Source organism: Pteronotus mesoamericanus, unplaced genomic scaffold, assembly GCF_021234165.1.
Source record: "Pteronotus mesoamericanus isolate MK-2021 breed Mesoamerican mustached bat unplaced genomic scaffold, CSHL_Meso_final contig_52, whole genome shotgun sequence".
Lineage (NCBI taxonomy): Eukaryota > Metazoa > Chordata > Mammalia > Chiroptera > Mormoopidae > Pteronotus > Pteronotus mesoamericanus.
The window spans coordinates 1,449,341-1,475,184 of record NW_026555189.1 but is presented as its reverse complement, the minus strand read 5'-3'; the positions used below and the strand labels follow the sequence as shown (position 1 = coordinate 1,475,184).

Below are 25,844 nucleotides of genomic sequence, written 5' to 3'. Positions count from 1 at the left end.
CTACCAGAGCGGAATTCTTACAGCAGACAAGCCAAAGATAAAATAAGAGGGACTGACACAAAAGGGACATAAGAAGAGCTTGTGAACACGAATTGAAAAGGCAATAAATAGGAGCATGAGAGAAGCTACCACAGAGCAGGTTATTTCTCCATCCTTGAGGGTATAAAAATATTGACTTATTTATTTGTAGGATGATGTTGGAAAGGTGACAAGGGAAAACCTTCTCGTATTCTGTGTGCCAGGGCGCCATCATTTGTCCTCATTTTGGCTGTGCCATCCACTTTGTAGATGAGAATGTTGAGGCAAAGAACTCACTCGGGAGTGGGTGGCACCACTGAGGTTTTAAGCCAGATATTTAAGCCAGAGGGTAAATCAAAAATTAAATAATCACAGATAAGTCTTCGACAACCCCCTGAATCTGTCCCTTTCTCTTTTCTTAGACATCAACTGCATTACCATTTCACCCTGCAGTGTACATTAGACATCTTCCCATGTTAATGCATGTGGAAATACCTCATTAATTTTAATTCTATATCATACTCATGGTGTGTCTCTACCATAAATCACTCATTTAACCTTTTTTAAAAATAACTTTTCACTATTAAAAATCATCCTATATTGAACATCCTTGTACCTGTCTCATGTGCACCTGCAAAAGTGGTTTTCTAGGTAGATTTGAAAAAGTAAATGTATACATGTACCAGGGTGGGCAAAAGTAGGTTTATAGGCATTCATATGGAAAATAATATAATAATTAATAAATAATAATACAAGAATAAACTGTTTTATGAATTCACAACTGTAAACTTACTTTTTTCCCACCCTTGTATATATGTGTAGGTGTACATACATATATGTACATAATACCTATAATATATGTGTGTGTGTATATGCATATATGTATTTTTTAAGATCCTGATGAGTTCCCCTTAAAGAGTGGTTGTACCAAATCACCTGCCCTCCACATTGTATGAAAGTATTTCTTCTCACACTATCACCAACACTTGATATTATCAAGCTTTAAATATTTGCCAAGCTATTATTATATTATTTTTTTTCAAGTGTATTTCACTGACCATGAGTGAGTTTGAGCACCTCTTCAAGTTATTTTCCTCTAGATAGGGTTTCCAATAAATAACGGGGGAGCAGTTGAGCCCTGTTTGGTGCTCTGCAGGAGTGAGTTTCTTTGTGAAGAGGATGCTGGGAGGTCATTTGACTTAGAGATCCTGGCCAGGTGGGAGTGGTAAGATTACACCCTCATTAGGAATTCACCTGGGGGTCATAAAGGAGGCTGAGTAGGGCCTTTAAGCAGGTAAGTGATGGCACTCAAATCTATCAGAATATTAACCCTGAAATCAGGTCTGAATTTACAGCCGTAATATCTATATTTGGATTTGGTTTTATGTTTTTACCCTTGATTTATATGTGTGCCTTCCTTAGCATTTCATATCTCAAGCAACATAAATGTATTAAAGTAATGGAATTTAGCAAATATGTTACAGTTACCATCTTTGTTCCCAAGAGGGAATTTGGAAATCTGACAAATATTATAGCTTTCATTTTCAAGACCCATTTTCTGAGCAGTTTCACTAACAAGTCTCCTGATTTACCATGCCATTAACAAAAATAATTCTTTCTGGATAGCAGTAAAAGAAGTGGATTAACAATTTATGGCTTTCTCAAGATACAGATAAGGTGACTGTTAAGAAAAAAAAAGGACAGGTTTTTGATTAACTGATGCATAGACTTGCTTTTAAGACACCTCAGTTCATTTTCCATAAGCTCATCTATTATGGACAGTGTCCGTCAAGGAGGAAGCCTGCCATGCCCCATGTCTCAGCAATGTCTTGTGTTTGCCAACAGCGATTAGGAATTACTTAGTTGCTGACAGCCTTTCGTCATTGATTGAAAGAGGAAATATTTTCCACTTCAAGCTGAGGACGTGTAGCTTAGTTTCTCTCTTTTAAATAAAATGTTATCCAAAGACAACCTTTTGAATGTATACACAACTGCACATAGAGTTCAACCAAACAGTAACTTGCAGTAAGCAGAGATATAGAAGGGTTGAGGACCTAGGACAGCACCTCATTAGGTAAAACCTGCCCTTTTTCTTTGCAAGAGTCAGGGAGGAAGCAAATGTCTGCCAAACAGAAGGAGTAATGAGAGGATCCTGTCAGTAAGAAAGATACACAGCGATGGGAAAAACATTGGAAAGTTTTCTCTAATCCACAGGAACTTTAATTATGTTCTCTATAATCCTTGTATTCAGAGGGCCTCAAAGTGATTGGGGGCCCATTAAAAAGCTCCACCGTGGTCTGGCATGGCAGTGTAAATTGCCTGACCATCCAGGCTGTGGCATTAGCCCCCAAATCTGAGGCCCTGAGGTCTGATTCCCACATCCCACAGCAGGTCATAGACTCAGCAGAGAAGATTCCCAAGTACATAGTGGTGGCGGTGGTGGGTGGGTAGGGTTCTGGGAGAGTTGAGCAGACTGCCGCCAATAATTCCACACTTCAGTCCGTTGTGGGCTTTGGGTGTGAAGAGCGTGAAGCAGCGGGGAGAAGAGATGAGATGGGCTTGGCCATGCAGTCCTTTGTGGGGCATTTGAAGGATCTTTGCTTTATCTGAAGAGCTGTGGGAAGCCATTAAAAGGATTCAGTGTATACATGTTTCTCGGGGTGCAGGTATTTGGCCATGGGGGTAACAGTCTTAGACTGCTCTTTGAAACTGTTCTGAGAATTGCAAGGGTTCTTAACCTTTTTGTGCTGTGGACCCTTTTGTCAGTCTGCGGGAAGCCTATGGCACCCATTTAAGAATGTGGGATTTAGGTATACAAGTTAAAATATTTACAAGTATGCTAGAACCTACCAAATGTATGCTATACTAGTTTGATACCTTTTCCAAAATGGCAAAAAAAAAAAAAAGCATTTATGAGAGAGTAATACCTATGCAATGGTATGCTGAGGCCAGCTCATAAAAGCTGATCATGAGCATTTCTTTCCAGCCCTGTGTCCACTGATGCCATGCCGATGGCTTGAATGTGGCCATGATGGGAGTATATACACCATGGAAGGAATTGGAAAACATTAACCACCCCACACCCCCAGCAAGAGCCAATTGTTAAAACATCACTACTCATATACATTACATTATATATAATATATAGTAATATATACAGTTATATATACAGTCATATATATGACTGTATATAAGGTAAGTATGTATTAAACCTGTGATCAAATCCTGTTATTTAAGGCATGAATAAAGTTATATATATATATCACTTTATAGATAAAGAAGTTATATATATATATATATAACTTTATATATATATTTTTATTATATATTATATATATTCATGCCTTAAATAACAGGATTTGATCACAGGTTTAATAACTCATAATTTTGAAATAGTGATGAGTATAAATAATTTCAGGATATTGGCAGTCACTATAATGTGATATAATATTTCTTTAACTGGTGAAAAAGTCACAGTTACTGCTAATATTAACTAAATTTTAGTTAAAGTTTAATGCAAATAAAGATGCATTTTTTTTCCTGTCTGAAGAACCCTGGATTACAGCATCCAGAAAATGACAAAAAGGGGGAGCACAGGGGCCAGTCAGCGGTCATAGAAATATTCCAAGGGAGCAGTCATGGTGTCTTGTGCTCAGCCGAGGGGACAGCGAGATGTATATGGAATTAGAGATGGTTAGCAGAGACAGTCCACAAAACTTAGAAATGTATTGATATAAAAGTTAGGGAAGTATCAAGGGTGACATTCAAGGGTGACACCTAGGATTTTGGGTTTTACTTCTGGATTTACTGAGAATGGAATATCAGAAAGGGCCAGGTTTAGGGAAGGGGACTATGAGTTTGGTTTGGGACCTGTTGAGTTGGAGGTGCCTCTCAAGAATCACCATAGAATATTAAATAGACAGTGGGGATATATGTGTCTGGAACAGAGGCATACGTAGTTTCTACAATCATTCTTGGGTTGAGACAAGGATGGGGGAAGTTGTTACTTGGTAGAGAAGCAAGATCATTAGAAATGTGCCATTCTTTTAATTACTTTTTTTTACACTGCATTTCCTGCCTTCTATATAGCTAAGTAATTATTGTGTCATCAGATTGCCCTTTAAAACTGGTGAGATGGCCTCACTTTGGGGGAATCATAATCACAGAGAGTAACTACTATCCTAGTTCCTGCGCAGCCACCTTGCTGGATCTGAAAGTCCAGAGGAGAGGCCAGGGAAGTAGGTATATTCTAAGGATTATAGGCTATTTGCAATAATTGGAGCTTCCATCTTATTTGAAACTTCTCTGAGGAAAAGGACTGAGTGAGAAGATTGGCAAACAGTAACCTTGAGGATTTCAAATTTACTGGTTAGCAGAAGTGGACAAGCCTAAAAATGAGACTAGGAGGAAACAGCTACAGAGGTAAAGGGAAATCTAGGTGAGGTGGTGGGAAATGCGAGGGAAGAGGGCTTCAGTAAGAAGAGAGGAGACACGCAGACTGCAGGTAGAAAAAGAAGACTGAAAGTTCTTCATTGGAGAGAGTGTTCATTTTATGGGAGCTGCATTGGTTGAGTGTTGGTGGTGAAAGCCATTTGGGAGGAGAGGAAATAGCTACAGAAGTTATAGGCACATTTTTTTTTAGAAGTTCAGCTGCTAAGGACACAGATAGTGAAGCAGTTGAAGGTAGATGTAGAGCCCAAAGATGTTCCTCCTTCTTATCCCTCCCACTCTCCTTCCTTCCTTCTCTCTAGTAGGAGAGACCTGCCTAAAAGAAGGAATCATCTGAGACAGAGGGGAAAATACATGGGGGAGAAGGAATCAATGATGGTATAAAGCTCCTGAGAAGGGAGGAGGGAATAGACTTGAAAACTTAGAGGAAGTGCTAACTTTTTCTAGCAGAGAACTGAGTGAATGCATGATTAAATGAATAAGGCAACCATCTTCAATGGGAGGTGTGTATTGTCCTGTCTTAAAGAGGGGTTCTTCAGTGGCTCTGAAGGCAAAGTAATTTGGTCCAGGCCTTGCAATGGTGGAATGCAGACTCAAGCGGGTCTCCAGAGAGGTTGTGTGTTCCTTTGTCTCGGAAGCACATGTGGTGGTACAGTGGCATTCAGTTCTTAAGGGCTTCACACACCTGTAAGGCATGCAGGTAAATGTGTGCTGAAGTGAGTTGGAAACTGAGCTGCTTTGTTGATGTTTCCTGAGTAAGTTTTGAAATTGGGATTGGGAGAGGCATTATCTGGGTGGGAAAGATGGGGTTTAAGGGCTCTGGGTGGCCGAATAATGCTGCCATCCTTGGAGAGAGGGTCTGTGGTGCAGATCAGTTTGGGCCTCAGAGACTCACTGTCTCTCTGCCTGAGGTCAAAGTTGTCCTATCTCTGGGGACAAAAATCCCTGCTTTTGACACCTGCACCTCTGAGGGCTGCAAGCCTCTCAAGGCACAGATATTAAAGCCTTATTGAGTGACATGGACTCTTCTATGCATCAAAAGGCTCAGTAATGGCAGGCTCTTTTTAAGTGCAGAAAGTGCTTCTCTGTAGATAGTATGCCGAGCTACTTGGGGTTAAGATAAAAGACTTCAAAAAGGCAGCAGATTCCTGGGGGCTGCCTGTGGCCACTCATGTTGCTGCTTTGGCCATGTTGACCCGAGACTGGCAGGGCCAGCCTTTGCATGCCTCTCTCTGTCCCTTCAGATCTTGTGTGTCCCAGATCTCCAACTCTCACTACTGAAACTCACTGTAACAAAACTTGAGTTTAGACTGCCTCATGCTTCCCCTCGCTGTGACTGCTGCTACCTGAACCATTTTGGAAAACATAGAACTTGAAGTTCATTCCATCTTGGTTTCAAATATCCACTCTTCCCTAATTGACCATGGGATCCTAAACAAGTCTCTTGCCGTCTCTGAAGAGTCAGTTTCAGCACCGTGCAATAGGGCTAATCTTGCCTACTTTATAGGACTGTTGTAGACACCTATCCACTCAGAACGTACCTGAGCGCCTGTTCAAATACTGGCCATGGTGCTGGGCACTGAGGTTTAACGGTACAAAGCAAGTGCCATCCCCACCCTCAGGGAGCCATCAGTGCAAGAGAGGAAATGCCAAAGTACCAGGTCCAGGGAACACATTTAAGAAATGTCTGATTTGCCCTGACCAGTGTGACTCAGTTGGGCATTGTCCTGCAAAGTGGAAAGGTCACTAGTTTGATTCCTGGTCAGGACACATGCAGGGTTTGCGGGATCTGTCACCAGTAGAGACACATATGAGAGACAACCGATCGATGTTTCTCTCTCACATAGACGTTTCTCTTCCTTTCTTCCATCCTCCCTTCCCCTTTCTCTAAAAATAAACAAAATATTTTTTTTAAAAAGAAATGTCTCATTTATTTCTTTTCTTGTCTTTCATGTACCAGGCTCAGCTGAAACTACCCCTTTTTTGCCCATTTAATGCTCAGCAGCGTGCTGGGAAGCATTGCATAATTAGCAGACAGCTCTGCAGGGAGTAAGAGCAGCGATGCAGTAAGAACTTGGTAGCAGAGTGGGGTCAGGGTCAAGGCCCTAACTGAGGCCAGAATGTGGGCTTCCGCATTGCAGCCCCACCTGTTGCCAGCCACAGGACCAGAAGCAGTTTGCTTGCCCCTTCGTCTCTGCCTCACTTTCCTCACCCATACAGTGGAGGCAGTAATGGTACGTACTTCTAAGGATGGCTGCAAAGATTAAGTAAAGTAGTACGTGTCAAGTGCTCAGACCAATGCCTGGAATTTGGAAAGTGCTTGATAAATGTTAAGTATTATTTCCATTTTCAGAAACGAGCTTCTTTCATTAGAGCTCACCAGTTTCAAATGGAAATCAGGTGGGAACAGTGATTAGCTGGGGTTCTGAACTAGACTGCCCCAGCTTTCAAATGCTGCTCCAGTCATCGTCTCTTTCCCTCTCCAATCCTGGGTCTTACATGTGGATCTCCTACTGCAAAGAGCAGTGTCCCTAATAGTAGAATATCATTTTATGGCACCATTTGTTGACCATTTATTATACTGTGGGGTCTCAACAGCTTTACTTACAATAATTTGAGGTTCAAAGCATTATATTTCAGGGAGTTCGTGGATGCTTTTAATTTAATTATAAGCAGTTTTATGCCAAAGATGACTGCTTGAAAAAGAAAAGTGCTATTTTTTTTTTCCTGAATACAAAACACATGTTTGGGACTGATAAAATATATTACTGTGTTTTGTTTCAGAATAAAGAGAATTGTATTACAAAGTATGTGACAGTTAGTTGATGCTGGGTTGCTTGATCCGAGGCATTGTCACCAGAACAGGCTTTATCGTGGTTGAGGGAAGAGTATGCACAGGATCAGCCTTGTGTCCAGGTCAGGGGCCCACAGGCCAGCTCCCACAGATGCCCCAGAGTTAGCCTCTCTCCTAAAGAAACCCATGTTAGACCTCCAAACAGGTACATCCACATTCTTTCTGCTTATTGCTATTGCTATTTATAGTAATACTTATTTATTGCTCTCTGAGTTCATTCATCCAGTGAATATTTACTGAGGGCCTCCTATGCTCCAGGCATTGTTCTGGTGACACAGGTGTGGACATAACCGACAAAAGTGTCTATCTTCAAGGAGTTTATATCGCAGAGGAGAGGAAAGAGAAAACAAGTCAAATGTGGACTTGTGTTTGGGTGTGAAGAAAAGTAAAGGGAGGGCACCCCTGAAGAGGGATGATTGTGATTGTATGTAATGTGAGCCAGGAAGGCCTTCTTGATAAAGCAGCGTATGAGCTAAGACTTGAAAGGGTTAATGGAATGAGGCTGTTTTAGGCACAGTAACAGTCCATACAAAAGTCCTGACGTGGAAGGTCACCTGGTGTGTCTGGGGAAGGACGAGGAGGCCATTGTGAACTGAGGGGGGCTATGAGGTTCAAAAATTACAGAAGAGAAAGACTGGATTTATATTTGTTATCCTTGTCAACATCACCTCCACCTTCACCAGCACCACTTACTGAGACTCAGCAGGGAACAGGACAATTCCTGTTCCCTTGAACTCAAACTCTGCAAAGGAGGCAATTAAAGGACAGTGTGATCCTTGCTACCAATGGAGTGAGCACAGGTTCTAAGGGAGTTCAGAGGTGCGCAGAAAACATGGCCTAAAGGAGAGATTATACAGATGACTCCCTGGAAGAATCCTCAGTGTTCTTGTGAGGCCAATAAAAATCGGCCAGGTGAACTGGTCAGGATAAGGTTAAGCTCTGCTGCTAAGAGAACCCTGAAATCCTATTCTATAGCTTTTTTGGCCTTTTCTTTGAACTTTCTCCACTCACTTCTACCAGTTTTATATGGGTGCTATTCCTTTTTCTGATCGCGACTCTGGACTTGGAGAAGGTTTCCTCTCAAAAGTTATTATCTCTCTTTGAGTTCAATGGCATCCTGGTCCACCCGTCCTGGTTCAGCATATTGACAAACAGCTCTTTTCAGCTTAGCCATGCTCCTCCTATTTAGGAATATATTTCTACTAAATCCATGGCTCTGTGCATAGAGCCCAGTGAAATCCACTCCAGTAACCTACAAGGAGAGGGGATAATAAGTAAAACAGCAACAGAATATTCACACAAATACGTACATAGTTATATTTAAATACCTGAGCATACATATACATGACTATATGCACATATAGTTATATATAAATGCATACTTACTCACATACATGTACATATTTATAGATGAATGCATGGGTTTTCACATATGTGATATAGATGCATATGTATTGATATACTGTATAAATTCATGTATATACACAAACATGTATGGTGTGAGTGATGTATTGTGTGTGTGTGTATTTTAGAAAGCCTACTTGAGCCGGCAGCTTTATATCTAGTCTCCCTTGTTATGGACACCACAACTCTACTGTACATGTACCACCACTGTTCCTTTTACATGGATGAGGAATTTGAGGCTTTAGGAGTTTAAGTTTCTTGCCCAAGTTTGCACAGCTCATAACTTATGAATCTGGCATTCAAACCAAGGGGTAAAAGAAAAGAGAGCCCATTCCATCACAATGCTTAAATAATGTTAACAGAAATGGGGGGAAAAACAACAAAACAAAACTAGACCTTGTCCTTGAGCTGCTCATAGAAGATACACGTGGAGAAATGATTAATACATAATGTGATAATTTCCATGAAAGAGAAATAAAAAGCTGTATGGGAACATAGAAGAGAGTGGCATTTGAGCTGGCTCTTGAAGGATGAGTAGGAGTTTTCCAGAAACGGGTGGGGGGGGGTTAAGATTTTGTATTTCATTTAAGGTTATAGGGATCATTATAACATGATAGCCAGCATTGGCCTTTTGGGTGTATTTAAAGATTTTAAACACTTTTGGCTTAATGGCCACAGAAATGGGGGTATTTTACTAATAAAGGTAGGGGTGGCACCTCAAATTTGTCCTCAAGCATCTTTTAGCTGCATGCAAGTGATCTAGGGCAGTCTCTAAAAATGACTTCTCCCCATTCCCTCTGCCATTACATTTGCATATTCATATGTCTGTGCACAAAAAAACCAGTCTACCCTTAGTGGAGTCATAACTTTGAATAAGGAAGGAGGCATGGTTAAAGGCGAAATGAGTTATACCTTTTATAAAGCATTTTCAATGGCAGAACCTGTTCCCCTCTGAGCACTTTTTGAGGATCGGTAGTCACAAACTGCTGCTTTGCTAGGAGATGCTGTTGAAGATTGTGTGGACATTGTTTCATCAAAACCACTGGGCCTGTGTGATTGCTTCTATTTATTCAATACTAAGAAATACAAGATTGAGTTTTATGAGAGAGAGAGAGAGAGAGAGAAATACACATTCTACACACAGACTAGATAGGTTTCATTGTTTAGGGTGTTTTTATTGCCTCAAAGTAATCTTCCGATTGCTCCATGAGTAATCCCATAATTACAGAAACAATCAATTAGTTGATCTCAATTAATCACATAGCATATTTTATCCTGCTAAGCATGAAGGTAGAATTCAGGTAACTTTCCAGATAAAGGAGGCATTGAACCTTTATAGCCACCAGCCAGGGATAGTGATACAGATTCAAGTCTCAAATGCTGGTTCCTTAATCAGCATTTTTGAATTACTATGTGAGGAGCAATACACTAAGGGTTTCTTGAAGTCCTACCCCTTTCATTCTGCCAAAAGCTCCCAAACTGCCTGCGTCCCACTGCTCCTCCTTCCCCTTTGTCCCAGTTGTTGCTACCTGGGGAAGAGACTTTCCTAACTCTCTGGCATCTTCTTCCATTTCCTTCTCTCTGTCATGTTGCATTGGAAGAATGGCAGCCCCGGGGACTGGGGTAGGGGAAATGGGGCCTGTGCTTTGATGGTGGCAGAGTTATCCGGAGGTGGCGCCACTGAGCAGATAAGGGAGCACTGACGGGGATGCGGAATGTTTCCTGCCCTCCCTTCTTCTCTCTTCCCTTCTTTTCTTCCTTCCTTTCTTCCTCAGTATTTATCGAGTGTCCTTGATATACTAAGCACATCTTAGGCACTTGGAATACATCACTGAGCAAAAAGAGCAAAGATCCCTCTACCTGTGGCACTGATATTCCAGCAGGAGAGACAAGTAATACAAATGATAAGTAAGTGATCACTGAGTATTTTAGAAGGTGACTAATGCCATGGGAATGGCAGAAGTAGGCAGAGAAAGGGGGCTGGAATGCTGGGGTAGCGGGCAGAGCCACCGGCTAGTGTTAAAAATGGTCTGAGAAATATTTCAGAGATGCAGCAGTAGGAGTCGGGGGAGGGCCCACCGCGGTGGGGCAGGCCGGAGCCCGCCCTAGCTCCGCCCGTGCCTGTTACTCCTGTGCACACCATCAACTTCTCTCAGCTCCCTCGTCCTTAAAATAGAAATAATTGTATCTGCCATGTAGGGATGTGGGGAGAAGTAAATAAGATGCCATTGGGAATATCACTGGTGTGTTTATACCACTCCTCATTAAAATAACTAGAACAGCAACGACCACACGAAGGAATCGAAATAGTCAATAGTGAGTGTAAAGCACCAAGCGCAAGCCCTGCCACACGTTGGGTATTCAGTACATGTACAAATCTGTAATCATTAAAAAAAAACAACAACTCAGAAAAGTGTGAATGTTGCACTCTTACAATGCATAAGGCATTGTTTTAAATGCATTGTCTAATCCTTAAAACCATATGAGGCAGAAGCTATTTTAGGCCCATTTTAGAGATAATGAAACTGAGGCACAAAGAACTTAACTTCTTCAAGGACTTAAAACTAGGTAATGGTAGAGGCGTAATTTGAACTCAGGGATTCTGCTTCTGAAACTGCACTACAATTATCCCCAGTGCTCCAGGATGTGGGGGGGAAACTGTTCATTCCTTCATTCAATAAATATTTATTCATCATCTACTATCTGACAGGACTGTGACAGGCGCTGAGTATACAGAGGCGAACAAGATAGACAGGGTCCCTTCCCAAAACCATGTGAATAAATGTGAGACTCATACTTTCTGTCCCTGAGAGATTTATGTCTGAAAAGGCATTCTTAGCTAAGGATGATACATGCATGCTCCACATTTTCTGGATGTGGCCCTGAATGGAAATATTCCACCCCCTTGTTGGACCATGAGCACTAATGTCTGGCTGCAAGCATATGGTAGGTTATCTTTTTTCATATAAAGAGGTCTGCCTCTTCTTTTGCAGGGTCCTTCCCAGTAAGTCCGTGGGCCCTGCTTCAACAGATAGGGGCTGAACCTTGCGACTTTTAGACTATGATCTCCTCATTAGATAAAGCCATCAATTACAGCAGAGATGATCATTATTGGCAAACTGGAGACTGGCTTCTGTCAGGGAAGAATGGGCAACCATGGGAGGTTGCAAACTGATGGGTATTTAATCCTTGAACTTTGACAGCAACAATATTAGTTGAAGGTCTGTAATGCATTCACAGTTCTCATCTGACATTTTCCTCACATCATTATTTTTCTGGTTTTACTTTCAAATTCCCCGAACGATCATTGATATGAAATTCTGAGGGGAAATTTGGAACATTAACGACTTTTTAAAGCAAATGAGTAAGTGTCCTTTCCAAGAGGAAATTACCTTTATGGTGTTGAAATAAAGCTATTTTTAAAATTTATACTAATGAGGCAACAGAGGTAGATGACTAAATTTCTGAGGCTTTGAGCTGGCCTACGCAGCCTCTGTGAATTCAGCCAGCTGTGGGCTCTGTGTGGCTCTGCAAGGCTGGCTGTGGTGTGGGGGAGGCCTGTTTCCTCAGCCTTCCTTTTGTTCCATAGCTGACTATTGAGAGCTGTGTCAGGTCCAGCATAGGGTCGGACGCCGGGCTCAGAACAGCAAGCACGGACAGTCATGGCGCTTGCCCTCTAGGAGGGAAGGAAGACACCCACCAAGTAACACCCTCCTAGAGGCCGACACTCGGACAAACATACGGAGGTGCCCTGGAAGAGAGGGAGGGCGGACAATATTCTGTGGCCTTGAATCACAGAGATCGCTGAGCCTGTCTGGGGTTGATTGTGGTTATGAAGGGCTTCCCCAAAGAAGAAATGCTTGCTCTCAATCCTGAATGAAGGGCAGGGTCTCAGGAGACAAGGAAACAGGGGGGAGGAAATCCTTTCAGGAAGAATGAGCAACAAGGGTTCTGATGAGAGCGGGTTCCCTTCAGAGCATCCGTGCTTCCTAGTCCTGGGGTTCCCAGCTTCAGTGATGTGAGAACCATGCCCCCCATGGACTGGTTTTGACACCCACGGAGGGTTTCCTTGGTGGTATCTATAGCTAATGTGTATTGAGTGCTTACTACATAACAGGCACTGGCACTGGTCCTGGTCCAGGGGTTTTTCAACATTGGGTTGGGAAAAATTACACTAACAGTGATCAAAAGAAAACCCAGGTTAGTCATAATAGCAGTATTTGTTAACAAGCATGCAAATAAATATGAGGGTTCTTAAATGTCTATTTAAAAGACCCTGGGATGGAGAAACAATGGAATGCCTGAACAAAGAGGTGCTATGCTGTTCTGCAAAGGAATAAGGCGTGGGACTATGAACTATTTTAGAATAATCTCCAGATGTACTATTCAGGGAAAAATGTAAGTTGGAGAAAAGCATGTAGTGTACTACTGTCTATCTACAGAGGGAGGTGAATACAATTTTATATATACATTTCCTTTCTTCTTTTAAGAAAAAGTGGTTAAACCATAATATATATTTTTTTAAAATGTTACTGTTCCAATGATCTATTTCTGTTTAACAAAATTTGTGGCTTTAAGTATTAACACTATCTCTCACAGTCCAGGGTTGCCTGGGTAAGGCAGGTCTCAGTCATGCTCACTATGAGTGGCTGAGGCTAGAATCGTGGATCATCTAGAAGCTTGCTCATCTGTACGTCCTGTCTGAGTGGGCAGACGCAAGCTAGGGTGGGGCTGGGAGAGCTGGAGTTTCCCAGGCATCTTCCTTTCTCTCTGTGATCTTCCCAGCTTGCAGACTTCCAGGTAGCTGGTCTTACACATTTGCTCAGAGTCCCAAGTGTCATTCCTGAAAAAGGCAAGCTGCCTTACTTTTTGTGATTGGTCTCAGAAGTCACACAGTGTCACTTTTGCTACACTTCACTTTTTGAGACAATTTAAGACCCGCCCAGGTTCAGATGACATGGGAGGGGAGCAGACTTCACCTGTTAGTGAGGAAGTGGTAAGGTCTGAAAGAGCGTGCACAACTAAAAATAGTTGTGGCCATTTCTAGAAAATATAATTTGACACAGTTACCTCAAGTGAGAAGTATGGAAAAAGTACAAGGAAATAGGACAAAACATAGACTTTTATAAAACCTTGTTTCATAAATTAGAAATGAAGCTAAATAAAAAGACAATTCTAAATTTAAAAACCCAGAGAAACAATTGAGCCTAAATATGTACTCAAGTAATGGCATAACCTGCAGAGAAAAACTATTCCCAGTGACTTCAAAACACAGTAATTTGACTGTGTTCATTAGGGGCATATACTGTAATGGCAATTGAAAAAAGCTGAAAAGGGAAATCTTAACTGTTTTCAGTAGTACCGTTGTTAGATGTAGCATTAATATTGTTAAAGCTATTGTGTGTATGGAGAGATAAAGCAAATGACTATGTTAGCTTTGAGGAGATGTCATATTTTAGGGTGTGAAAAGGAGAAGAAACAGATGAAAGATCAATGAGATTTATTTAAAATGTTGGGCCCCAGCCCTGGCTGGTGTGGCTCAGTTGGAGTCTCCTCTCGTGCACCAAATTGTTGCGGGTTTGATCCCCAGTCATGTTTCATACAAAAGGCAACTAATTAATATCTTTCTCATTCTTTCTCTCTCTCTCTCAAATCAATAAAAGCAAGTCCTCTGGTGAGAATTAAAAAAAAAAAAAAAAAAAGTTGGAGCTCAGAATTCCAAATAGAATTGTCAATGTGAATTAATTATGTAAATTATCTTAAAAATCCATTATATTCTGTCTCTGCCTATTAAAAAAGGCCTAGAAACAGTGACCAACACAGTAGCAATGAGCTTCCTTAGCAAATAGGCGTGGTTTGTAATTACCACTTCCCACGAAATACAACCAAGTCTCTTTGGGAAAATGGTTGATTTTATCTCTGAGGCACAAAATGTACAAGATAAATCTGTAAAATCTTGTGATATCAAAAGGCGAGAAAGTTCCCTGGTGATATTAAGGTCATATCATTTAGAGAAACCAACATCAATAGACTAAAGATGAGACGATTTGAGCATTAAAAGAAGATGAGTGATTTCAGTGGTAAAACACAAAATTATTTATTGGTCACCTTTCAAAGATAATAGAAACTGACCCATTATTTTAGAAACTGGTAAATGAAGCAGGGAAAAGAACTCCAAACACTGATTTTATCTTTCTTACAAGAAGCCCATGATGAGAGAATTGCATAGTTGATGAAGGGAGTTTCTCTTTGCAATTAATAAATAATGAAGAAATGAAAGAATTAGAATATCATGAATTTGCCACCCCTCCTTAGTGAATGGATCCAGGCAATGGCCAGCAGTAGTTGCTGACAAAAAAAAAAATGGGAGACCAGCAGGGTGTTCACATTCCTGAAGGAAATTGGCCACTTGTGAAGTGGTCTTGAGCCTAAAATACTCAATCTGATCTAGCCTCCAGGGTATAATAACTATCTGTTTATAGGAAACACAGTGGATAGTTGAACATGTTCAGTGACGTCACAGGCATAGAACCAGCCAAACTGACACTGTGAAACAAACCAAATTACTCAATGAAAAGTTGCAAAGACGACAAAAAAAAAAAAAAAAGGGAATGGGAGCTCTATGAATAAAAGAAAACCTAAAGAAATATATTAGTTAATCAAAAATGTTTGGTTCTAATTTGGATCCTGATTAAAAATAAGCTGCAGTATAAGGTACTTAGGAAAATAGGAGCACATAGTAGGTATTTCTTGACATTTGGATACTTGCTATTTTTGTTCAGGTGTATTGTGCTTGTGTTAGAAAAAAAGAATTGCAATTTTTACAGATAGTTTATAAGTGTTTACAGACAAATGGCACACTATCTGGAATTTTATTTAAGGCAACCTGTGGAAGTGGATGTGCTTTCTGTTGAATCAAGGGCAGCCATGAGTTGAATGTTGATATTGAGTGTTAGATACAAGAGAAGCTTGTTATGTGACTCTCTCCACTTTGGTGATGGAAATTTTCAATATGAAAATATAGCAAAAAAATTGAGAGGAATAGAATACTCCCCCTGCCAAAGGGATTCTTGGCTATGATTTTAGTCCATAAATATCAGAAAACAGTCGGACATCACAGGTGTGCCACATGTTAGCTTGCCAGAGCAGTGGAGGGGCACCCAGCTCTTCAGGCATTTCCGTGGCTCTATTTGCCACATCTGAATTCACCAGGAAAATGCCAGGCATCTACTTTGTATAGAGCCGTCTTTAAATAATGCCTCACTTTCTAGGAACAAAGGAACTCATTTTTTTTCTTGACGTTTCAAAAAAAAAAACAACAAAAAACCAACCAAATAATAGAAAAACTTCTCATTAGCTGAAAAGTGTTTTTGATTCAATTTTGAATTTAGTGAATAGTGAGCACTAAAATCTCTGGCCTATTTCTCCTAGGCCTAAACAATTTTAACAAATATTTTCAAGATGCATTGTCTGCTAAGGGAGAGGCGATTTTGATTCTGAATTACTTCGCTAAAAATAGCCAAATGAGACCCTGAAAATCAGAGTGCTGCTTTTGCACGAAGTCAGACTATTTTAGAACTGCAGTGTCTTCTATGCAGCAGGCGGCTTAAATCGTCCACCTCAACATTCTGATTTTAATAATGAATGGGACGAGGATTAAAAACACGGTCATGTGGTTTTTATTTTCTGCATACAATCTCAAATTTAATCCCAAACTTGAAGCATTGATAAAATTTTAAACATTTTGTTAATTTTAAGTCGTTCAATGCTGCACGTGGTCAGAACTTCAAACATCTTTAAAATAAGTGCTTCTATTATATGGATATGTATAAAAAGTCTTCCAGAAAAGTTAAATTACCTCTCTTATCTCAGGAACAGAATCCCAATAACTTCCAGATTGAAGCATTTTGCGGGGGGTGGGGTGGGGGCAGGGAGTGAAGTGCTCCAGTAATTTTAAATTGCTTCTTACAATGAAAAGTACCTGTAAATTACTGAATGTGGCAGTTTGTTCCAAAAGCTTTTTTACATTTGTAAGTAACTTAGTGGATTTGCTAGTGAAACATTTTGGCAGGTAGCTTAGATAATTTCAAGAGTGAGCATACACATCTAAACGTGACTAAAATATGGCATCCGCAGGTATTGACCACAGGAAAGCGAGGTAGGTTTTCAAGTTTCAACAGCTGGAAAGGTTGAGAAAGACTATAGATGACTCTCAGGGGACCTGGGAAAGGTACTAAGAATGCAAAATTGAGCTAATTACAGAAAAATGCCACATGGCTGGCTTTGGAATGATTCATCAAGCCCCTGGCATGTTCTGCTTACCCTCTGCCTGATGATAAAGTAGGGTTATTTCTGTCTGTGGTTACATTTGGTTTATATCTCACCCAGGCAACACAGTTTCAGCCTTTGCTGGTGCTAATTTCTTTGAAAAAATAATAATGTTAATTTAGTAAAATATGCTTGATGGGCTTTTGGGAGGGGTCAGAGAGAGTTTGGGTTTGTAATTTTCCAGGCATGATGCCTTGATCATCTCATGAACTCCTTTCCTATAGTATGTCTTCATGTTTTCTGTTTTGGTTAAGAATTTATCATTTAGCTTCAAGGGGCTTTAGTTACTGGCAGCTGAGACAGCCGCAGGCTGCCAGGATACAAAGGTGTCAGTCAAGGACCTGTGACCCACTGAGTGAGGGAGAGGAAGCCGGGGGTTCCGAGCAATGAGCTTAAGTCAACGTTTGGCAAGGGGGCCCATGAAGACACGCTCATGATACAAATCCTGTGTTACAAGTGAGGGCAGACAGACAATTATGTCCCACCCTTCCAGAAGTATCCTGTAGAATCAAGGGAAGCAGTAGCCAGGGCTAGACTAGCTTCCTTCTGGGCAGTGTCTGAACTCTTTAGTCTTGGGGCTTCACAGAATAGCGCCCACTGTGGAAAAACTGAGGCAAGACATGCAACTTCTTGGAAGGATCAGGTCTGAAAACTTCTTTTAAAAAATCCGTCAATGCCCTTTTCATTCTAAGTGAATAGGCCAGATATTCGTTGAGTTATTGGGTTGGCCAAAAAACCTGTTACTTTTTTTTCCATAAAATAAAATATGCATTTTTCATTTTCACCAATAACGTTATTGATTTGGATATTTTGAGTATGTCAGCTCTCTCCTGCTATTGGCATCTAGTGGGTAGAGGCCAAAGGTGCTGCTAAATATCTTCCAATGCATAAGACAGCCCCACAGCAAATAATTATTTGGCCAAAATGTCAATAGCACTAAGAAACTTTGCAAACCACTTGTGACACGTTTAATCAGTCACAGCATCTTCTCCATACACTGCACAAACCTTTTTTTTTTTTTGCGTTTCAGTTGCTTTTTTACCTTTCTTGAAACAATAAAGAATAATACGCCAAAAATGTTGCATATCCTCTTCCATCTTCAATACTAAAATGGCTGCACAAAAATTCACTGACTTTGATAATTTTTTTTTTAATGCACACTGATATGGGAGCTGTCACAATGCAATCTAACAAAACTGTTTCGAATGTAGTTAAAGACAACTAAGCATACTAGAGCCGTCATACAGAAAAAAGACTTAATGGACTTCTCGGCCAACCCAATATTTGAACAGAACAGTAACGGGTAAGAGCAAAATAATTGTAGAATTTATGGTGTGGGGACGGTCAAGTGTGGTCTGAGCATGGCATGGAGCTGGAGCTTCCTGTTTGTTTGTGATTAGATTCATTGCCCTGATGGGGATAGAGTATTGTACCTTTGGAGGTGTGAGACAGGGGAAGACTGTCCCATTTCTAGCGCTGATGGTCCTGTGTCCCAGGGACCCCTGGGACACAGGAACACTTGGTCATCTTACCTGAAAGTTTAAAGAAGAAGCATGTTCTGGGTGGGTTTTATCCAATAGTTTAGCTTAATGTATTTGGTCAGAAAGTCTTCCACTAGGTGAGACTTTCAGTGCAATCGCAGAACCCCTTCTGGAGCTGCATCTAGGAAGGGGGTGCAGGAGGTGGAGAGGAAGCTGGACCCTGATGGCTGTTTCCTCTGCGGTAGCTCCTTTTGAACCAGTTTTATAGACTAGGCTTTTAGATAAACTTTCATGGATCAGAAGCTTCCTCAGAGAAAACAGGGTTGGGATTTTTAGGGAGATGGGCTTTAAAACACAGTAGGGACAAGGGACTTATGGATACGCACGTTGTCTGTAAGTAAGAATGGTCCCTGGAAAAGGTTGAAAGGGGCTGGGAGAATCCAGGCAGGCCAACCATGGCCCAGGCAGCATGCATAGGTGCGCACGTGGACTGGAGAAAACAGAGAGAACCATCAGCGAGGAACCAGTCTTGGCTTCTGACTTTTCTGCTTATCTCCCCTCCCCTCACCCCAAAGTCCTTCTCTGTGAAGACCTAGAGCAAGGGAACTATAACTTTTAATGCCACCTGACTAGGATGATGGATAAGGAAATATGCACTTTGGGAGCCCTGTCTGCCTCCCTGTTAAATTATTATAAACTCTCGGGCTCAGCACACCTCCCAGGAAAGAGGGGCCAGAACTGCTTTAGCCTTCATCCCACTTTTGTTTTCACTGCTACCCAAGAGGAAATTATTTGATTTGGGGCTGCAGGGGGTAAGTCAGGAAAATGCCTTAGGAAGCCAGAGAAAATCAGCAAGAAAATTGCTAAAAGAAGGAAAAAATCCAACCGGCTGTGTATTTCCAACAACAGAAGTTAATCAAATTCGGCTCCTTCCTACACAGCTGTATTCCGTTTGGTTTACATTGTTTGGAATGTAAAAGGATTTGGCTTTGTGTTATAGAACTAATTGCTTACTAGATATTACATGGATATCAAAATACTTTATAAATATTAATTAATCTTCACCTAATTCCCTGGCAAGCACAAATAAGCAGTGGCTTATTTATTGAATGTGTAAGCAATAATCTGATTCTTCAAGACTTGTTTTCTCTGCAGAAACTTTATCATATCTAGGTGTCAAAATGCTTTACCTCTTTTGAGAGCCAGTTCCATAATAATTGTTAGAAAAATAGTAATAAAGATGATGTTAAGAGTAAGCAGCATTATCATTTACTAAGTAGTCATCCTTTGCCAGGCCCTGAAGTAAGCATTTCATACATATTATTCCATCTAATCCCCACAACAATCATATGAGGAAAATTTGTTACCCTTTTTTTTTTCCCCCTCAGAAGAGGGAACAGAATTCCCTAGAGCTGGGCAGTGGCAAGGCTGGGATCCCTGCCCCATTCTGTACATCAGGCTCCTAAGATCCGCTGTGCTGCGCTTTTTCTGACTCTCACATTAGGAGAATACACTTGGTCTTGTGCTTGTGGACGCCTTCCTTCATTTATTCAGAAAAAGGTATCTACTTGAATGCCAGCTCTGTGAGAGAGACTGTGCTGTGTTGTGTTGTGATTTGCATCATTCTGAGTCTCGAGTAGTGATTATGGAAGTCAACATCTTTCCTCCCTGCGTCCTTTGCAGTTACTGAGAACAGCAGCAGTGTTTGCATCAGGCGTGGTCGTTGGCACGATGAACCTTCTTCAACAAATGGGGAGTAACAAGTGGAAGCAAAGAAGGGGATGTACAGTTTTGTTTGCTTTTAAATGGGTGAGTGGTGGGAGCACTGAGAAGAGGAGAGAAACAGGGTTGGGATTTTTAGGGCAATGGGCTTTAGAGAATGCACTTTCTTCTTTCCTAATAATGCTGCTCATCGTATTGTGTGTTCTTACCTGTCAGTGTCTTCCTAGCTCGACGCTCCATGAGGGCAGGGAGCATATATACTTATTTCTTTCAGTAGTATATACCTACTGCTTAGCATTGTGTGTGGTCCATAAACACTAGTTAATCTATGACTTATTCTGTGCATGGAGAAAGACCAGTTAAGACGATAGTATGCGCGTATTACAATGGCCATGGAAATAACCCCAATCCCAGGCATAGTCTGGCTCTTTTCTGGAATGCACGGGACTTTTATGTGGCAAGATTGGAAGGGCTTTTGAAGGAAAACTGTCCCACTGATATAGTGAATATACGCATGTACTTGGTGTTAAAATGGACCTGGCACACAGAGGGTGCTTAACAAATCTTCCTTGGGGCTGAAACCACACCATGTCTTGTGACCCAGTTCCGCCTTTGTTCACCTTTACGACCCAGGGCCTTGCTTCTCAAATTGTGGTCTGTGCCCCAGCCCCATCAGCATTACCGAGGAGCTTGTTGGAGATGCTGAATTTCAGGTCCCACCCCAGGCCCACTGCATTTTTAACAAGATCCCAGCTGATTTGCATGCACAGTGGTTTTGAGAAGCCTTAATCTAGGGGTTTCTTTGCAGTCAGTCGGTGATTGTGATTCACCGAAATGCTGAAATTGTCAGCATTTCAGAAATATCAACTGAAATCATCCATTTATCCTGGGCTAGGTCAATATCAAGTTTCTCTGCTTTGAGCCAGAATTCTATCAACTCAGTTTGATAGGTTTTCTAAGATGCTTATATTAGACAATTATCTATATTTTTGGTTTTCTTTTAAGTGGCAGGGGTGAGCAGGCCCTGGGAGATGAAGTAATTATTACTTAATAACTGTTGTTTACTTGGAAGACAAAGATTTTCCAAAGAATAAAAAGCATCAAAATGAAACAACCGAAACAGCACCACAAAGCTTCCCAGGTGATGAAGGGGCCAAGGACCCTGGCTGTGGGTCCTACTGCCGCCAGCGAACCGGCCACGAAGTAAACACAAGATGGAGTAACAGTCACCTCCAGGTCATGTCACTTATGAAACAGAAGGGGAAAAGAGGAAACAAATTCTCAAATACAGATATTTCTGTTGATCCATATGCTTTCATGGAGCGGGCATTGTGAAGACAACCTTCCTAATGATTAATTGAATTTCTCACCTTTTGTTCAAATGCCTTGACTCCTTGGTTTTTAAATAACATCTAAGGGCAAAAAAGACCCAGGACTGTGCTGAATGACTTTTCAGGATGCAATGACATACAGAAACACCAATGCTCCTAGGTTCCCTCTGTTAGTGGTGAAATTATATCAAAGATGACCTTTTGAAGAAATAAAACCCATTATCACGTGGAACATGGTAGCTATAAAAGACCAACACTTGGAAACCAAAGCAAAATTCCACATATGATAAATTAATTAGAATAGAAGTTACACAAAACCTAGACCTTCTGTGTGATCGTTATCTTATAATTACCTCTTCTTTAAAAGCAGAATGGAATCTTTTATGTATGAAGATGTTACTGTTGACCTTAAATGCATTAAGAATCAAGAAGGCATTTTCACATATTGAAAATAAGATTTGATTGAGTGCTTGCAAGTGGCCTGGTGAAATCTCATTAAAACAGTTTATTTTAATTCCTTATAAATGGCAGAATATTAGCCATTAATTATAAACATGAAACTACTTAGAAAATAAGTTTTGCAATGGCTAGAGCTTGCTTTTCAACCCAAACGAATGAATTTTCTTGGATAGTTTTAAATGTTTTAGAGCAAATAGGGATTGCTGACTTTGGTGTACTTTTTACTTCCTCTTTCTCCTCTTTCTCCTTCTTTTTGTTGCTCTAGCAACATGATTACAAAAATCCTGATGAAAATAAAAAAATGTAGTTTATTAAACATACCTATAGACTGTGTGAAGTCTGCTGTCATTACCCACTGTTCTAATTAGATTTATAAATCATGTGCATGACTCACAGTGAAACATGTTAATCCAATACTTTCAACTAATATCACCACAAAAAATTTAAAAAACAATAGCAATTTGAAATCATTTTGATAACATTGCCATGTTACAATAGACTCATACATCTAGATCAGTCAGCATTGTTATTCTTAAATACAAATAGATAGAAATAAAATGACTTTCTTGACCATCTACTGGGTGTCAACCTCTGAAATAGTAACAGAATTTGACGGCACCACCCTGACTGGGTGGCTCAGTTGGTTGGAGTGTCATTCCATACACCAAAAATGCTGCAGATTTGATCCCCTGTTGGGGCAGATCAATGTTTTTCACATTGATGTTGCTCTCCCCTGCCACTCTCTCTCTCTCTCTAAAATTAATATGCATGCCATCTGGTGAACCTTAAAAAAGTTGACAGCACCAAGGAAAATAGGCAGATTTTGTTTCAGGTAACAACTTCCATTATTTGAGCAAATGCTAGGAGGCTGTGTTGGAAAGAATTCAGATACTGGATCCAGTAAAAATCATAGAAATGTAACAATGGATTAGCAATGTCTGTTACATGAACAAGCTAGAAAGATAGGACACATTTGCTGCAAAATGTATACCCTGGAATTACACCTTCTTATCCTAAAATGGGTCAGTATGGTTTGAGTAGCACTCCCAGGTGGCAGGAGGCAGAGGGGGGACCGACGTGAGAGGCCAGTTGACAAAGGTCCATCTCCCAACAACCTTCTTTGATCTGGGTGGCAACCAAGCATCTCAGACCTTCCAGATATTTCTGATTTCAAATGTTAATATAAATACCATATTTTGCTGTATACGATGTGCACTTTTTTTGCCCCAATTGTTGCGGGAAAAATAAAGATATAACTATACATGGGTAGTATTAATTCTGTATCTATATGTTTTTAATTCTTTTATTTATGCTTGTGCATTAAAAGTGTAACTCTAGAAAGAAATAACAATATTTGTATACGAAATAATATCCTGGAATACGATGGTTGGTTTTGTTTCTAAATTTAATTAATTAATTAATTAATTAAAAAATTAAAATGAAAGATTTTTTTCCTGGCAGTTTGGGCCAAAAACATGTATGCATATTATATATGGTAAAATATCATAATTGTGTAGTACTTCCTTACTATGTGCCAAGCACATTCATGAGCCTATTTTTCACTGACCCTATATAATTGTTAAACCTGCCCTAATCATGGATGCACCAACCTTCAGCCCAGGGCAAGAAAGTGTCTCAGTAGAAACTGCATAGGTAGTAAATGGTAGCATGAAGACTCACGTCTAGGTCTGCTTGACTCAATCCGAGACCCAAATGGACTCAATCCAAGAACCTAATGGCCTCTTGCTATATCATTTGATCCCCATGGACTCCCTGAGTCGTCTAATTCTTTCTTTGGAAAACATACTGTGAATGTTTTCTTCTGGTCTTCTGTCAACCACCCAAGGGACTTGTGTCCCTTTTGCAATCAGTAGAAATGGAAATGTGCTCCTTCCCTACTCTCTGTGTCCAAGGAAGAGTCTCACACCAATCCAGTCACTTGGTAGCATGTATCTTCAGCCCACTCCAGTCTCCTAGAATTCTCAGGGGACACCTGAGCCAGAACCAAGACTGGAAGGAAGCCCCAGCTCCAGGAGCCAACAACTGGGGGCCTACGTAGGAGATAAAAGGGGTATGGTCATGGCGAAGGTCTTTCCGTAGCTGATACCAATATAATGTGAAAAGATTTTACAGGGAAGCCTAGAACAGATGAATAACAATGCTATTGGCATTTTCGTATGTAACAGTGCACCTTTATCCAGAAATGTATTACTTGTTTCGTGGGTGGGGAGTTGTCTCTGAACCCAATCAGGATTAGTCACTGGCCCATGACTGTCTCATTTTTAATAAATAATAATTTTCTCAATTCAGCACTAGCAAGTTTGCTCAGAAGATAGGATACGACTGCTTTTATTTCCTATATTAATAGTGCTCTGCATCAGAGGATTAACTCTTGATGCACTGAAAACAATTCTTGCTACTAGAACTTTGAGGTCTTATTTTTTCCCCCCACCTGGCAAACTGCTTGTATCTTTCAAATGAATTTAAAGGTCAGAGCCTCAAGCATGAAGGATGCCTGAGCTACACTCAATCTTTGGTCATTTGTGCTGAAGGAAAGGCAAGAGATTCAAAACTACCAGAAGGCCCCAATCCCTTACGCATTCCTTTTGTTGCTCTATCCACAAAGAACCTACTCAGTGCCAGGCATAGCATCAGGGCTATCTGACATGGTCAGCAGCCGTAAGAAAGACTCCTCTGAAAAAGAGAAAAGGAGAAAATACAAAGGCACCTTGCAGCGCTGCCTCTTTGCAGCTGACCAGCTTTGGGTCTGAGCCTCAGTGTGCTCACTGTTGTCATTCACCTAATACAAGTCCGCTCACACAGTCGGCCCCACGGAAGTGGACGTCGGGGTCTGTGGGGCTATATGCTGGATGTTTGAGACATATCATCCTCTAGAACAAAGGTCTACAAATTGTGGTCTGGGGATCAAATCCAGCCTGGCACCTGTCTGCTTAGTGAGCCACATGCTAAGAATGGTTTCTTCATTTTTAAACAGTTGCATTTTGAATGCTTATTTGCGTATCGGCATGTCTTTGATTTTGCTTCTTGGTCCACAAAACCAAAACTTTTTACTGCTTGGTCTTTTAAGAAAAAGTTAACAGACTCCTTTTCTGAAGAAGTGCTGGACAGCAGAAACCTAATTTGAGCCACATATTCCAGTTTAAGTTTTCTGGTAGCCATATTAACAAAAGTTAAAAGAAACAGGTGACTTTAATTGTAACATATTTTCTTTAACCAGACATACCCAAAGTAGTATCATTTCAACATGAAAGCAATGTAACCATTACAAATAAAGCATTTTACATACCAAGTCTTTTTCATACCAAGTCTTTGAAGCCAGCGGGCATTTTGTTCTGACGGCACATCTTACAGGAACAGGTGGCTTCCATGTGGACAGCAGCAGCTCTCTGGGGCCTAAACTAGCTTATGCTCCTTCCAGTGCTCACAGAGAAAGTGCTGTGTCAGTTTTGGTCTTTCTTCTCAAGGTCACATAGTGCCTGGATTTAAAATCCATGTCTGCCCCATCTGTTGATGCAGGGGCTGCATTCTAAGCTGCAAATCGGGACCCCCCCCACCCCCAGCAGATTTCCTGGGGAAAGTGACTCCAGTTGCTGTGTCCCTTGTTGAGGTGAAATGATCCTCTTTCTGACTATACTCTTGCTCTGTCATTTCCTAACCCGCTGCTGTTCGGTTGACTCACGAGGAGCGGTGTGTGACTCTAGGATCCCAGATTGTGAGGAATGGCTCTTCCATGGCAGAGCTGGCCGGTGGCCTAATCACTCTGGGCTCCAGACAGAC

General features: G+C 40.9%; 1 protein-coding gene across 3 annotated transcripts in view; it reads left to right on the top strand.

The window, feature by feature from the left end:
• Positions 1-25,844, top strand: part of CDH13 (cadherin 13) — a 983,248-nt gene that overhangs the window by 170,191 nt on the left and 787,213 nt on the right. Inside the window, exon 2 of one of the 3 annotated variants that reach the window (XM_054579128.1) lies at positions 20,218-20,343. The exons of the other annotated variants lie outside the window; for them this stretch is intronic. Coding sequence (XP_054435103.1) covers positions 20,218-20,343 — 126 coding nt within the window. The remainder of the gene's footprint in view (positions 1-20,217; positions 20,344-25,844) is intronic. 3 annotated transcript variants of the gene reach the window in all.